Below are 16,195 nucleotides of genomic sequence, written 5' to 3'. Positions count from 1 at the left end.
TTCTCATATTTTTCTTAGACATTGGAGGTGGGGTCTGGGGGAAGTTTCCCCGCCCAGTAAACCACACACTTCTTAGGTCCTGCAACTCGGACATCAAGAGCAAAAAGTTGAACCCCGCTCAAAGGAGACCCGCCTGAAATATGATCTGTTACCCACAATCAAGATTATTATCCTTTTTCTGTGTCTTTATGTGGAGCTGTTAGCTGACTAAGTACCAACCTTGAATGAGCTTTGCAGCTGGAGACAATGTATTTTAATGAAATCAAGCCGCGGCGCTTTAGAAGTGCGATGCTTTGGTAGTCCCAGTCCCTCAAATAGTGAGAGTGCGCCCAACAACCTTACAAACAGAAGCCGACCGAAAGAAGTCTCAAGCCTAATTACTTTCAAACACTGCTTCTTTCACGATAAATAATACAGGACTGCGGTGGAAAAAAACTACACTGGGAGAAATTTAGACTCTTGCCATTCTGCTTTGCTGCCATCGATCGGAATCGAACAGGTCCCAAAGTACGTACTTCATCATACTCGACTACTGTCGAGTGATTTTCAAGATCTATTTGGGTTTTACTTCAGCGGAACTAAGAATTCTCCCATCAGCATAAAGTATTGCTGTTTGGACTTCAAGATCTTGAAAGACGGAGCCTTGGAGGCAAAGAGGAGAGAACTTTTACAAAGGGATTTGAGACCGGCGTTAGTAACGCACTGAATAATTAGTTCATATGGCTTCCTCGCCGAGTAAAAGTGCCCCGAAGGCTGACTATCTCATAAGCGGACCAACTAGCTATGTCCCAGAAGATGGACTCACGGCAAATGCCCTGTTCGGAGGCGGGCAGGGACTCACTTACGATGATTTCTTAATTTTACCCGGGTTCATAGATTTCTCTGCCGATGTTGTTGAGCTCAACTCAGCATTGACCCGGGAAATTACGCTAAAAACTCCATTTGTTAGCTCTCCGATGGACACAGTAACTGAATCGGCTATGGCGGTAGCGATGGCTTTACACGGTGGAATAGGTAAGGAGGAATTTATTGTGAGATTTGTTATGGATTTCGCTTCCAGAAAGAAGTGGCACTTTTTACAGCGTTGCATGACTTAGTCACGGTATTGTTGTCACGCAACAATTATAAGTAATTAGACACAACAAACATTTCGTTATGAAAAAGAATTACAACTCCCCTTGATTTTATTAAATTATATTCACTGGTAAACCTAGTGCCATTCTTGCCCAGTTGAAATACTGTTTTGTTATGGAACTTAACAGTTCAAGTACAGAGCTAACTGATAGCCATATGCAAATTTCCTCTCTCTACGGAATGCAGGGATAATGACCATTGTTTTGTTATCTCATGTACTTAACTTTTATTCAAATAATTGTTATGGCGACCCTGGGGTATTTGTAAACATTGAAGACATTATTGTATGTCATAGATTTATGTTACAAAAACTGTTAGGGGCAAAAATATCTGTTATTTTTTTTCGCTAGAATTGTAGGTTCTTGTAGTATGATGTCAGTGACTTTTCAATGGTAGGGGACCAAGCCACCTCCCCCTCCCCCCACACTAGAATTTTAGAAGAATTGAATAGAAGCCCAAATCCATCAAATTTTCCTGCCATATGTTTTATTGATCCACTTTCTCCTTGACCCCCCCCCCCCCCCCCCCTCCCTTAAAGAAATTTGCCCTTGCCTCATGTTTTAATTGTGAGGCTCTAATCTTGAAGAAACACTAAATAAGGGCTGGTCAAAGGTTGTTATGGATTCTTTTAACATTTGAAAATAATTTGATGTTGATTACTGTTATTATTATCTTTTGGCTCAAGGAATTATCCATCACAACTGCAGTATAGAGTTCCAAGCAGATGAAGTTAAAAAGGTTAAGAAATACAAGCAAGGATTTATCAATGATCCCCTTGTTCTAAGTCCACGCCACACTGTGAAAGATGTCATTGAAATAAAAAAGAAGAATGGCTTTTCTGGAATACCCTTAACAGGTAGGTACTGCTGACAATAAGTGCTATTTGTTTTATGGGCAATATGAGAATATTGATTAATCTTTTCTGTGCGGAAAGGGGGAAGTCATGTTTTACTGTAGACCTTGATTATCTACAGACAGACAGACACTTTTGGTGAAGAGGGAAGGGGGGAGGGTAGCTTTTCCAATGTCGGGGACACTTAATCCCAATTTCACCAAAACTGCAATTTGGTGACACTTTCCTCTAAGAAATAAAAAGCTGAAACTAATTCCCAGTCTAGGTTCTTATTATCTTATTGAATGTTATCAACCACCTCTAGTTATGCTTAGTTTTTGGACTGACATGTATTATTCTCCCTAGAAAATGGCTGTATGGGAGGAGTATTGGCTGGCATCATTACATCAAGAGACATAGACTTCCTCGGGCCTGAACAGATTGACGAGCCGCTATCCGAGTTTATGACGCCATTGAATGATCTTGTTGTCGCTAAAGATGACTGCACGCTCCAGGAAGCTAATAGGATACTTCAGCAAAGCAAGAAGGGGAAACTGCCAATTGTGAACGAGAACGGAGAACTTGTTTCACTTATTGCTTATTCTGATTTACGGAAGAACAGGTTAGTTTGCATAAACAAGGCATTCGGTCACATTTTTGTGGTCGCCAAAAAAGTGGTATTGTCGTACATACGTAGCATTTTCGTAGCATTTTGTTTACATTCGCCAGGAAAAGAAAAAAAACTTATTTGCACAAACATAAAAGTTTTAATCACGAAAACAAAAGCGCACAATAAGTCCAGATGGATGATGGCCTTTTTAACGCAAAAATGGAATAAAAACTGGGCAATTCGGAAGTTTTCCCCATAACGTAAAACGCTTTGAAGTGTCACCCCCCAAAAAACCCTATAAAGTCAGAAAGTGACGGAACGCCAAAATTTGCGCACACGTGGCGGGGGGGGGGGGGGGGGGGGGGGGGACTGGGGGTCGAGATATAGGCGAGCGGGCCCCGGCCTTATTTTCAGATATTCGACTTAAAATAACAAGAGATGAGAAAAACCACGGAAGAACAATTAATCCGCGCACGACCCTTGCTTCTCCCCCCTCCTCTTAGTTTGGAACTCCTTTGGCTAAAACATTCAAGAATGAGTCGCTAAAATGTTGCCATCACTTTCAGGGAGTTCCCGCTCGCCTCTAAAGACAGCAAGAAACAACTGCTTGTCGGCGCAGCGATAGGGACACGCGCGGAGGACAAGCTGCGAGTAGAGGCTCTCATACATGCCGGGGTGGATGTCATCATTCTGGACTCGTCACAAGGAAACTCGGCCTATCAGATTGATATGATCAAAAACATCAAGGAACTCTGCCCCAGGCTCCAGGTGGGAGAAGCGATCCATGAATCGCGCTGTACCAAGCTGTACCCTCCGCTTCCAGAAACCGCGCGGTTAAACCAGCCTTTTTGTTTTGAAATGGCTGCTTTTTACCGGCGAACTGTCACATTTTGGCAAATGCTAAGAAAACTTTAAGCGCAAAGCTAAGGCTATAACTTTCTTTATGACTCCCTCATTATTAAACTAGTCTGTCGTCTTTTGTACAGTATGGTTTTGGTGTTGTACAAAAGTAAGTCAGCCTTTCGTACCTTTGCTCGGACTATTCAACACTGCGATTTTTATTGTTTTCGCCAGAGCACGTGCACGCGCATACGTTATTCAGCACCCCTTAGCTATCTTGTCGCGTTTCTGTTCCATGGCTGTGACGGTGGACAAAAAATTATGCTAGCAAATCTAGTTTCGTAAAAGAAAACTAGATACTCTTTTACTTGTTGTACCGCCCCCTTTCGGCTGAACAAAATTCAAACTTCAAGATTGCAACACGCCGTAAACATTGCGCCGGTAGTGGGACTTTTTAGTTGTGTTATCGTTAATAATTTGAACTAATTTTACTGCAAAATCCTGCTTTTTTGGTAGGTTATTCATTGTCAGCAGCCAAGAGAAAATAAACCGAGCAAACGAAAAAAAAAAGCGCTTCAAAAGTTGAGTTTGGGTTTCGCTCCTCGAGGGCAAACAAGACACGCTTGACTGAACTCCGGAGCTCCGCACCGCGTAGCACTTTACTGACAACTGAGCCTTTCGTGGACCTGGTTCATGCCCTTTTATAGTGCGGGTCCTTGTTTAAAATTCAGTGCTCAACAGTCGCGTTTAGTGCCACGCCAAGAAAAGGCGTAAAACACTAACGTTTCCCTGTATCACTTATCCTCTCCAGGTCGTGGCCGGTAACGTGGTAACCGCATGTCAAGCCAAGAACTTGATTGACGCCGGAGCCGACGCTCTTCGAGTTGGCATGGGCAGCGGCTCCATCTGTATCACTCAGGAAGTCATGGCGGTCGGACGACCTCAGGCCACCGCGGTATTCAAGGTTGCAGAGTACGCACGGCGCTTCGGGATCCCTGTGATTGCAGATGGCGGGATAAGAACTGTTGGGCACATCACCAAGGCGCTATCAGTGGGCGCGTCCACAGTGATGATGGGCAGTTTGTTAGCGGGGACCTCAGAAGCTCCCGGAGAGTACTATTTTTCTAATGATGGAGTGAGGCTGAAGAAGTATAGAGGTGAGCTCTATAAGATACGGCTAGTTGACCTATTGCAGGATATACTAAAACAGTTATTGGCTCGTAAATATTGCTTGGTACACCCACACAGAATAGGTTATTACAGTTGTGGCACGACCTTATTACAAATGTACCAAGTTATTACAGATGTGGCACAACCTTATTACAAATGTACCAAGTTATTACAGTTGTGGTACGACCTTATTACAAATGTACCAAGTTATTACAGTTGTGGCACGACCTTATTACAAATGTACCAGGTTATTACAGATGTGGTACGACCTTATTACAAATGTACCAGGTTATTACAGATGTGGCACGACCTTATTAAAAATGTACCAGGTTATTACAGATGTGGTACGACCTTATTACCAATGTACCAGGTTATTACAGTTGTGGCACAACCTTATTACAAATGTACCAGGTTATTACAGATGTGGCACGACCTTATTACAAATGTACCAAGTTATTACAGTTGTGGCGCGACCTTATTACAAATGTACCAGGTTATTACAGATGTGGTACGACCTTATTACCAATGTACCAAGTTATTCCAGTTGTGGCACGACCTTATTACAAATGTACCAGGTTATTACAGTTGTAGCACGACCTTATTACAAATGTACCAGGTTATTACAGTTGTGGTACCTCCTTATTACAAATGTACCAGGTTATTACAGATGTGGTACGACCTTATTACAAATGCACCAGGTTATTACAGATGTGGTACGACCTTATTACCAATGTACCAAGTTATTACAGATGTGGTGCGACCTTATTACAAATGTACCAGGTTATTACAGTTGTGGTACGACCTTATTACCAATGTACCAGGTTATTACAGTTGTGGTGCGACCTTATTACAAATGTACCAAGTTATTACAGATGTGGTGCGACCTTATTACAAATGTACCAAGTTATTACAGATGTGGTACGACCTTATTACCAATGTACCAAGTTATTACAGATGTGGTACGACCTTATTACCAATGTACCAAGTTATTACAGATGTGGTGCGACCTTATTACAAATGTACCAAGTTATTACAGTTGTGGTGCGACCTTATTACAAATGTACCAAGTTATTACAGTTGTGGCACGACCTTATTACAAATGTACCAGGTTATTACAGATTTGGCACGACCTTATTACAAATGCACCAAGTTATTACAGTTGTGGCACGACCTTATTACAAATGTACCAGGTTATTACAGTTGTGGCACGACCTTATTACAAATGTACCAAGTTATTACAGTTGTGGTACGACCTTATTACAAATGTACCAGGTTATTACAGTTGTGGCACGACCTTATTACAAATGTACCAAGTTATTACAGTTGTGGTACGACCTTATTACAAATGTACCAGGTTATTACAGTTGTGGTGCGACCTTATTACAAATGTACCAAGTTATTACAGATGTGGTACGACCTTATTACAAATGTACCAGGTTATTACAGTTGTGGCACGACCTTATTACAAATGTACCAAGTTATTACAGTTGTGGTGCGACCTTATTACAAATGTACCAGGTTATTACAGATGTGGCACGACCTTATCACAAATGTACCAAGTTATTACAGTTGTGGTGCGACCTTATTACAAATGTACCAAGTTATTACAGATGTGGCGCGACCTTATTACAAATGTACCAAGTTATTACAGTTGTGGCGCGACCTTATTACAAATGTACCAAGTTATTACAGATGTGGCGCGACCTTATTACAAATGTACCAAGTTATTACAGTTGTGGCGCGACCTTATTACAAATGTACCAGGTTATTACAGATGTGGCACGACCTTATTACAAATGTACCAGGTTATTACAGTTTTGGCACGACCTTATTACCAATGTACCAGGTTATTACAGATGTGGTACGACCTTATCACAAATGTACCAGGTTATTACAGATGTGGTACGACCTTTTTTTACAAATGTACCAGGTTATTACAGATGTGATACGACCTTATTACCAATGTACCAGGTTATTACAGTTGTAGCACGACCTTATTACAAATGTGCCCATATCAAACTTTTGGTGTTATTCAAACTCGCTCGGCCGCTTTTTTAGAGACTGAGACTAGGAGCTGTGTAACCTGGCAAATTACAAATGGGTTTTCTCTGAGCTATCCAAGATGGCGGACGAAGAGCGATTATTTTTGGAAAACAGGGCTATTTAACCTGAGATTTCTGCTTATAGAAGCGAAAAATACCTATTTTTCTCATCAAATACCCCTGTAGGGGCTAGATCTTTCTTCTGCCAGCCTAACTTGTGGAAAAAAGCCCTCGTAGGTATTTTAATCGACTACGTCCTTGTGTGATCCTGATGCTGAAGAGTACAGAAACACCCGAAGGACGAGAAGCTAAGTATTCCTTTCTAATATTTCCGTTTTTTGTTTGTATAATTTTGGCGCAATTCTTATCTAGATAATCTTCACGGGTTGTTTTTTGGGGATCATCTTGCAGAATCTCGGTAAACTTAGGCGGGAAGAGGTTCAAAAGTTTAGTCGTCTCGTTTGCTTGTTCATGATAGATATCTACTAAAATGATGGTGCAAGGGTATTTGACTAATTTTACACAAGATCCGCCATTGAAAAAACAAAGATTGGCTTACACACTACCTCAAGTCCGTGAAATCGGGCTGTGTGATTCTCGGGACTCTAGAATCGAAGAGCTCGAGAATCAGCTGTCAGAGCTAAAACATCGACTCGCTGATGTTGTCAAAGAGAGAGATGGCATGAGAAAGGAGCTAGGCAAGGAAAAAAAGCCCTTTCTTCAGCCGAGAAAGCCTTTTTGTGACCTTGAGCCAAAAGCTCAATTTCACAAAAAGTCAGAGATTAAAAAATGGCTTGAGAAGCAATTTGAGAAGCTTCCAACAGATTGGAAAGTTGTTGAGGTTTGTTTAGAATTTTTGTACACATGGAAACAACCTAAATTTACCAATTCTGTTATAATGGCATTTGTTTATCATAAAATGTTTCCTTATCTCTAGGTTCAACTTGAAGTTGGTCAGTTTTGCCCTACATTTCAATGTTTCCTTATCTCTAGGTTCAACTTGAAGTTGGTATGGTCAGTTTTGCCCTACATTTCAATGAGAGGGTTGAGCCTGAGGAGATTGACCATAAAAAGATCCAAAGAGCTCTCAAGGTAGGTATTATAGAAGTACATGTACAGTACTGTAGGTTTCTTATTTTTTCTATATTTAGATTATTTTTATAATCTCAGGCCAAAGATGATGGTGATGTTTCTGACTCAGCATACCATGAGCTAAAGATGGTAGCTGGGTCCAGCTTGCCATCACTGTATGGGATACAGAAAGAGAGAAAAGCTCAAAATGCAATCATTCCTATTACAGAATTTGAAGGGGTTAGTCTGTTGATAGTCTTAATTCTGATTTGCTTTGTGCACAGCACATTTTGCATCCTTTAAAACAAGCAAATACTGTACAAACCCAATAATTCATTAAACAAAGTTTCTCCTTTCAGAATGCAAAAGGATGTTCAAGATCCATCAAGGACATTCTAAGTTATAGTTCAGATGTCATTGGAAATGCAGGGGGCAATGTTATAACCCTTCGGTTTTCTGGTGATGGTAGAAAAACCACCAAAAAACTTGGGAGTGTTATGACAACCTTCTGCTTTCCAGCAGAAAACTCTGTTAAAAGAAGCCCAGAAAGGGAATACTGTATATCTATATATGATGGTGAGTTGGTTGCAGCTAATTTATTGCAGCTGTAAGCGAGAACAAATCTTCCTAATGATATAGTCAACTAAAGCCATATATCTGTGAACACTTTTTATTATAGGCAAGGAGTCATATGACATCCTAAAGGCGACCTTGAGAGGGGTTTTTGATGAGATGAAGGCCCTAGGGAGAACTGGCATTCTTGTTAATGGCCTTGAATACACTATTGATTGGTAGGTTTCATTTTTTTTGCAACCAATAATCTTATGATCTGGCATTAAACAGGACATATGTAACTTTTATCCCTTTTTTTAAGGGTGATGTGTGCTGACTGGAAGTTCATGGCGTGTATTCTCGGAATTAATAGTCCCTGTGCCTTGTACTTCTGCATTTGGTGCGAATGCAGCAAAAGGATGATCAGAGACTTTTCTAGTAAGTTTTTTAATTTTGTTACTTATATAATGAATGTTATGTAATGAATTAAATGATTTTTGTTTTTATGAATTATTCCATTGTCAGCTATATTATAAATAACTAGATAAATTTGATAAAAATTTCAGTCCCACAATGGCCCATAACCAGAACCTTAAACCAGTGCCGTGCACGTGTTGGGTGTCCAAATGCCAAGGGAGTTCAATGTTTACCTCTCGTGGACATTGAATTTACCAAGGTCATACCCGACACCCTGCACCTCAAATTGAGGATCATGGGAAAACTTCTCAACCAGGTAAAATTATGCTTATTTAACAAATTCAAATCTCCATTGAGCCATTTTTTAAAAAAGTTCCTGGTATATATTAAACTTCTAGGTTGCTTGCTGGGCTATAGAGCAGAATGTTAAAAAAGCCATGGAAGAAGCAATAGAAGCTTTGGGTAAATAAAAATTTCATGTATAGGGTAAATGGGTATAGGGGATGTCTTATGGTGATTATCATTTTGTTTTCTTGCCATATTGTATTTGCAGGTGTGAGGTTTTGTTTCTATGATGTCCAGGATGACAGTGGCAAAACCACAACCAAGTGGAGCTCTTTGGATTGTAAGTAAATAACTGACTAATAGAAAAGACTGTTATAATAACTGAAACTAATATGAAATTACTATAAAGTTTCGTTATTTATTTTCTTTGAATCCTCTTTTCCTTATAAAGGTGATGGTTTGGAAACTATCATTAGGGGGCTTGATATCCATGCCTTCCTAGGAGACATGGAGAACAAGTCCATCACCAGCCTTGACTGTCTGACCAAAGCCCAGCTAGTGGAGGAATGTAGGAAGTTCCATCTGAGGTCGACAGGCACCAAGGACTTCCTACGTGCCACACTCAAGGATCATCTTGACCGCAACAACATAGTGTTTGAGGTATGATTTTTATTTTCATTATAAAAAAGACCAGCACACCCAGGATACTACTGTGTATAAAGCTAATTTAACAATTGCTTTGTGTTTTGTAGCCATCGTCCACTCCCACTTGTGAGAAAACAGTTCTTAGCATATCAGAGCTGACACAAGTGTGGAAAAGTTTGATGGTCCTCACTGATGCTCTTGGGGCAAATCCTGGAGATGAAGCATATCTTCGAGCAGATGCTTTTCAAGAAAAGGCCCGCCAATGGGGAACCAAATTTAGAAAGGCCACGTTTGATGAGGTAATTCTACATCCCTGTGGTTAGTTGAACTGGCAGGACACAAGCCTCATTTGATCATATGTCACTGAAAAAATAACAAGTAGATATATTATTTTAATTGTGCTTTCTTTTATCTCTCCACAGGATGTAATTCCATATATACATGGTAAGATTAAAATGAGATTCCTTAATTGACTTGGGATCTCCGAGACCAAGTAATTTTATGCATTTTTTTCTCTACAGTTCTTGTTTATCATGTCCCCCAATTTTTGGAGATTCATGGCACGATCCACCAGTTCAATTGCCAGACAGTGGAAAAGAAAAACCACATGCAGAACAAGACATTCCACAGGGGTAGCCAGAAAGGGGGGAAAAATAGCAACTACACTGTACAGGTAATTCCAAGTGAAAAAAACGTCATGTTATCTAGACTAATCGCTTGCTACAACTGTGTATTTTTATCTCTATAGATCATGGAGAGGGAAAACAGAAAACTGTTCAGTAGGGAAAATAATTTGGAAAGGGTCAAGAGAAAATATCAAAAGCAGTGAAGACAAAGAAAAAAATGTATTTATTTATTTATTATATTTTTGGTGCTATTTATTACTGTTGTAAATATCACTATTTATAACTTGTATAACTATTTGTACCCACATTATTATATAAAGGCATTAAAACCATCAAAACAATCTGTATCATTCCCTGGATCTAAATTCCCCCTCTTTATTTTCGACTGGAAATACAGTGAAATCGGTTGAAACAGATGTCAACAATTAGTTTATATAGAGAGATTTTAACTTACCGAGCCATAGTTGTGAAGCATATTCCGTCTACGCCGTACGAAGCTGATCTCCAAAAAGCTCAGCGGGGGATACTTGCGCTCTAGCGGTCGACACATACTAGGCCTTTCTTCCTCTGACCCATATTCAGAGATGTAAGTACAACGGGGGCACGAACTATGATCATAATTAATCCTTAGCTCGTATCCTCATGATATCCACATCTTCGAAGATGAGTCAACTTCACATATGGTACTCGAATCTGGCAGTTGCCGAGCCATAAACTCCGTACCAATAACGGTGCCAAACTCGACAGCAGTGCACGGGAACCGAATATTACGGGTCCCTGAAAAATCCAGCTTTCGTGAGGTAGCAAAAGAAAATGTCCCTTTACCAAACAAAGCGGAAAAACCCCCCTTTGAAAGTGGGACTTTCACTTGTACTCTCCGAATGAGTCCCGTGTCATTCTCGGGTGTACGAAATTGGAGCTCATCGAACAGTGCATGTCGAATCAGCCACAATTCCTTATCCTCGGAGCAAAGAATGGGAAGCTTTTCTCTTGCTACCTCACTACTGTCGGGGTTCCCAGCATTCACGGCTAAATAGCATGACAACTGCGGATTCAATGAAAGAGAAACCGTAGAATTATATCTATCGCTGTAGCCTTTCCATTTCACAAAGGCATAGTCTCCCTCAACGTTTAAAACTCTCTCTATCTCCCAGACTTTTTCTTCTTCCTCTTTCTCTTCTTTCACGTACGTATCAACTGAGGAATGGTCTAAATATTTGACCAAGCGATCCGGTTTCTTTATAATTCTTCCACTACGAGTCTTTAGGGAATCAGTGTTTGCCGCCATGTTTGTTGGAGAAGCGCGAAAGGGGAAACTCCAGTACTTCTAAATATGGGCATATATGACCATATAAGGCACAGCGAACGAAGGACACTATCCGTGGGGAATATGTTTGATATGCGGGGGGGGGGGGGGGGGGGGGTACTCCCCGGAAAAGTTTTTTTTTTCGATTCTTTTACTTCTAAAGCTAAGTTCAAACGTCGTATTATCCATGAAGCACGGGTGGCCTAGTGTGTTAGCGCGTCGGCCTCTCACTGCTGTGGCCCAGGTTCGAATCCTGGCTCAACTGTGGACTGTGGATTTTTCCAGGTTCCTGCCTTGATTCGAATTTGTCTAAAAAGTGAGTTGAAGTTATTCTCCCGTGTTTCCAGTCTTCTAGGATAAGGACACTAAACCAGAGGTCCCGTCTCTTCAAGCTGCACTACACTAACCCGAACCGAAGGGACGTAAATGAACCACTGGGGACGCAATAAACCCTCTGGCAGTGACCACCCCCAGTGACAGTGCTTACTAACCGAGGGCCATATGTTAGAAAACTTTATATTCTGTTAAATATGTTACCCTCGATAAACAAAGTTTAAACTGAACTGTACTGAACTAAACATGGGCCGTATTCGATGCAAATGCATCCAAATCAATCGAGTCGATTGTTTCACCTCCATTTGCATGCATTTGCACTGAATATGGTTTATGGATAATACGACGTTAGCCTTATGGTATAAAATACGATTAATTGCTATTCCTAAGGGGTTGTTTAACGTTATTTTTTCCGATTCTGCCATCTCTTAGGGTAAACTATGCCTACACCCAATTTGCTATCTCTTAGGGGTAAGAATTCCCCCTCCTTGAGTTAATATCGATTTTGCCGACGATCAAACCCGTCTATTTTTATCGGAGGCCTCCCCCTCCACCTCTCCCCCCGGGCAAATGTGGCACGACCTCATGACAAATTTACCATGTTATTACGTAGCACGACCTTATTACATATGTGGCCTCAGCATGGCCAAAGAGAAAAGCCTGTGTAATAATCACTTATAATGCACACATTATTAATCATTTTAATGTCTTGCAGGTATGGGATCTTTGGATGCGCTCGAGAACAAGTCAAGCCAGAGCCGCTACTTCATCGAGAGCGAGCGCATCAAGGTAGCGCAAGGCGTGTCGGGAGCTGTGGTGGACAAGGGCAGTATTCACCGATTTGTGCCGTACCTTTTGTCTGGCCTACAGCACGGGTGCCAAGATATGGGGTGTCAGAGTCTTTCTGTGCTCCGCAGTATGATGTACAGCGGTCAACTCAAGTTCGAGAAGCGATCGTCAGCCGCTAGAATCGAGGGAGGAATTCATAGCCTGCATTCGTACGAGAAGCGGCTTTACTAGACTGCGCATGCGTGCTACCTAACTTACGCATGCGCTCGACGTGTGTTGAACACGTTTGCGCGTGTCGTTAGCGTGTGATGATGAGCGTGTGATTAGCGTGTGAATATCTAGGAAACTTTTGATATGACTCGGACAACTCTGGCGACTCCTTAAAATCAGGCTTTAAAAACCTTTTTTTTTGTCACCCTCGCAAACGCATAATTTCGTGAATACACAGGTTACAGAATACAAAGTGCCGTCTTAGAGCTCATGGCTCAGTTAATCTCTTCCTCATTGCGTCGGTGATTCGATTTGTCTGCTGCGTGATGCTGTGTGAGTGTTTAAGGTTATGTGTTGCTCGCCAGAAATGCCGTAAACGCTTCATAATCTATTCCTTAACACTTCCTATGAGTTATCCATGGAAAGCAACAATCATCCTCAGCATTTGCAGGTTTTGTTAAAAAAATGCTTGACAATATAATTTTATCTCTTTTTATAGGCGTGTACCGAAGCGTTTACCAAATAATATAATGAACAGCGCGAGAATTGTTAGCTTTATGATGTTGTTTATATGCTGTTATACAGTATGATTGTAAAGCTTGTGTTTCAGTATGTATGATGGACACATCTATTTATTCAGTTATATAATATCATCGGCGGACTATTCCAGCGATAAGAGAGATATTTTCCATTGTACTCTCAAGTTTATAAAAATTGTACTCTCAAGTTTATAAAAATTGTACTCTCAAGTTTATAAACGTCATTCATTGCGCGCGCAATGAATGACGTCATGATAATTTATTATTACTGACTAACGTCACAATCATTCATTAGAACTCTGTTCACATTTCACAAACTCGAATCATTTTGTATTTCGAGGTATTTGAGGAGCAATAAGCTAAAAGATAATGCCTGGTTTTTGGCGCTGCGCTACAGTGGGCGTTATAGCTCTCGGTGGAGCAGCTCTTGCTTACTACGGCTACCAACACTGGCACATGAATGAGGTAAGAGGCAAGTGATGCCATCAATTGTCAAGATACGTGAGGAGACATGCATTTTGTGAAACTAGTCCTGTGACTGGTAAAACTAGATTGACACCTTTAAAACACAGACGCACACAAGAACGGAAGCGTCGCAGCGTGCATGTAAGATTTCGTTGCTTTATCGTTTCGTAATTTTAGAACGTAACTTTTTCTTTTTCGCATTTTCATGCAACACGAAGGAAATCAAACTCGTTTATGAAAATGTAAGGTCATGATCGCTCAGTCGTTCTACATTTTATGAATCTGCGCAGCGAGGTCCTCGAATGTATTCAAAGCAGCCGGACGTATAACAATAAATAGCAGGAGTGCTATAAAAAGCGAGGTGCTATTAGTTAAGATAGATGTGAAACAATTTCTATAGCGAGATGAAGAACAGCGCTTGAAACGGTTAAATGATTATGGGACATCAGCATTGAGGAATATTCTTATTGACAGGAAAAAGTTCCAAGCACCATTAAAAAGGCGGGCAAGGCTGTTTCCATGGAGATTGAAGCTAACGGACAGGAGAAGGAAGCGGAGGTCAGTCAGATAAGAACTGATGTTTGCTTGGCTACAACCACCCAAGAGAAGGTAGATCTGGTAACAACTTCTTCAAACGTCTACCACCCAACTAAGGATGTTGCAGACATTGAACATGCCAACGACGCGAGTGAAGAAGTGTCCATAGATGCTACCGCAGTGGCAGGAGAGCTAGAAAAGCCTAAGGACGTCGTAGCTTGCAAGAGCGAGGCTCGCGTATTTGTCGATAAAGCAGACAATTCTTTGGACGTTGCCGTCCAAGGCCATTGTGATGGCAAGGTGTGGGAGGATGTTATCATCCCTGGCAATGGCGGAGACGGGGAATGGTCCGAGGAGCTCGACATGGGATTGCAAGATGGCTTTGATTGGCTTGTCGGCGCTGACAATGAGTTTGCCAGGAAGATTGAAAGAGAAACAAAGAAATTGAGGAAATTGTGTTTGGAAACAGCAAAACACTCCCCTTCATATAATGATGTTTCTTGGGCTCGAAGCTCTCTTTCAATTGAGTAAAGCTTCAACTATATTTGGACTCCATTTGGCACTAAAGGAATCAGTGCTTATAACGAGCCAAATGACCAAGTCTAGACGTTTAGGTGTTTTGCTAGTAAATGGTTGAGAGCAAGTTCTAGGCAATTAAGGAGTCAGTCCTTATTACGAGCAGCCAAATGACCATGCAAGTCAAGATAATTATATTTGCTAGTTATTGAATGAACTATATGACACAAAGGAGCCAGTGCTTTTAACAAGCTCGTGGCTGAATGAAAGGACTCTTTTTTTAGCACTATGGGAATCAGTGCTTTTTACGAGACAAATTGCTTGTGATTGAGGGAACTATATGTCACAAAGGAGTCGGTGCTTATCACTTGCTATTGACCAGGTCAAGACGATAGGTGCTTTGCTTGCGATTGGAAGGACCCTATTTGCGTGATGAAACGCATTGGATTATTCGTTCTTTTTAATGACTTTGGTTATGATTTTTTATTCCGAAGTTTTCGTTTGGGTGTGGTTGCGGTTGTTGTTGGGATATATTTAAATTTCTTGGAATCCTAGCTAAGCAGCTTTCGTGTGAAGTTTATCTTGACCAATCTCGAAATAAGCGCATATGGATGTGGGGGGAAGAGGTGGGGGTGGAGATCTATATTTTTGTGAGTCCCTTCATATTATTGGCAAATCCTTTAGTGGCTAGCATTCGACACAGCAAAAACTATGCTATGCGTGCACGTCTAAAAATATCAAGCATCGAGTACTGGCTTTTTACCTTGAGCTCTGGCTGGTATGGTACCATTCAGGGGTCGCAATTTAAGTGCACCATAGCAGAATAAATATATCAAAAACGCACGTAGATGTGATCCAGATTTCTAACATTCGACCCCGGTTATCTCAGGTCAGATTTTGAGCGACCGGCTGGAAATCGAGTATTAAGTAAAAGCACTTTAGGATGATAAACATGCCGACTTCTACTTATAATAGCACACACAGGTGCCATGCAATGTTATATAACACACAATTGCACGTGGAGTAGAAGCCACACCCTATCACCCTATTCTATGGGACATCTCCCTAATCCATCTCCCGGGCAGATAACGTAGGGCGCAAACAGCGACGGCGGCGACCGCAGGAGAAGGTAACGGCCAAGAAATGCTTCTCAGGCTTAGAGCTCAATCTTAAATGTTTATATGTAACAAATTCGTTTTAAGAGTTCCAAATAAGCAAAGATAAATCTCTGAACTTTTTCCAAGTTAGCAAAGCTTACAAAGTCCCAGGCCTCGAC

The 16,195-nt window shown here is 41.1% G+C and overlaps 3 protein-coding genes across 5 annotated transcripts; all 3 read left to right on the top strand.

Moving 5' to 3' along the window:
• The first annotated feature begins 302 nt into the window (after positions 1 to 302).
• On the top strand, positions 303 to 13,599 carry LOC5522184 (inosine-5'-monophosphate dehydrogenase 2). Its single transcript, XM_001641885.3, has 6 exons — positions 303 to 1,014; positions 1,820 to 1,990; positions 2,333 to 2,588; positions 3,143 to 3,344; positions 4,228 to 4,573; positions 12,579 to 13,599. The coding sequence occupies exons 1-6, from the start codon at positions 720 to 722 to the stop codon at positions 12,881 to 12,883; spliced, it is 1,575 nt and encodes a 524-aa protein (XP_001641935.1). The 5' UTR covers positions 303 to 719; the 3' UTR covers positions 12,884 to 13,599.
• Positions 6,601 to 11,453, top strand: LOC125561194. 3 transcript variants are annotated; one of them, XM_048724860.1, is made up of 13 exons: positions 6,603 to 7,720; positions 7,799 to 7,939; positions 8,059 to 8,275; positions 8,379 to 8,490; positions 8,574 to 8,689; positions 8,818 to 8,984; positions 9,067 to 9,130; positions 9,222 to 9,293; positions 9,405 to 9,613; positions 9,706 to 9,897; positions 10,021 to 10,042; positions 10,120 to 10,271; positions 11,111 to 11,303. In XM_048724860.1, the coding sequence occupies exons 1-13, from the start codon at positions 7,640 to 7,642 to the stop codon at positions 11,255 to 11,257; spliced, it is 1,692 nt and encodes a 563-aa protein (XP_048580817.1). In that variant the 5' UTR covers positions 6,603 to 7,639; the 3' UTR covers positions 11,258 to 11,303. The 3 variants fall into 3 exon arrangements, with proteins under 3 accessions (XP_048580819.1, XP_048580817.1, XP_048580818.1); XM_048724861.1 differs by lacking the exon at positions 11,111 to 11,303 and adding an exon at positions 10,347 to 10,565 and having other exon boundaries at positions 6,607 to 7,720; XM_048724862.1 differs by lacking the exon at positions 7,799 to 7,939 and having other exon boundaries at positions 6,601 to 7,720; positions 11,111 to 11,453.
• A 109-nt stretch (positions 13,600 to 13,708) lies between the features above and the next one.
• Positions 13,709 to 15,762, top strand: LOC125561195. The gene is made up of 2 exons (XM_048724863.1): positions 13,709 to 13,866; positions 14,341 to 15,762. The coding sequence occupies exons 1-2, from the start codon at positions 13,771 to 13,773 to the stop codon at positions 14,932 to 14,934; spliced, it is 690 nt and encodes a 229-aa protein (XP_048580820.1). The 5' UTR covers positions 13,709 to 13,770; the 3' UTR covers positions 14,935 to 15,762.
• Positions 15,763 to 16,195: the final 433 nt, after the last annotated feature.

Source organism: Nematostella vectensis, chromosome 3, assembly GCF_932526225.1.
Source record: "Nematostella vectensis chromosome 3, jaNemVect1.1, whole genome shotgun sequence".
In the NCBI taxonomy this organism is placed as follows: Eukaryota; Metazoa; Cnidaria; class Anthozoa; order Actiniaria; family Edwardsiidae; genus Nematostella; species Nematostella vectensis.
Note: the sequence above shows the minus strand (reverse complement) of the source record. Positions and strands in the feature narration are given on the sequence as shown.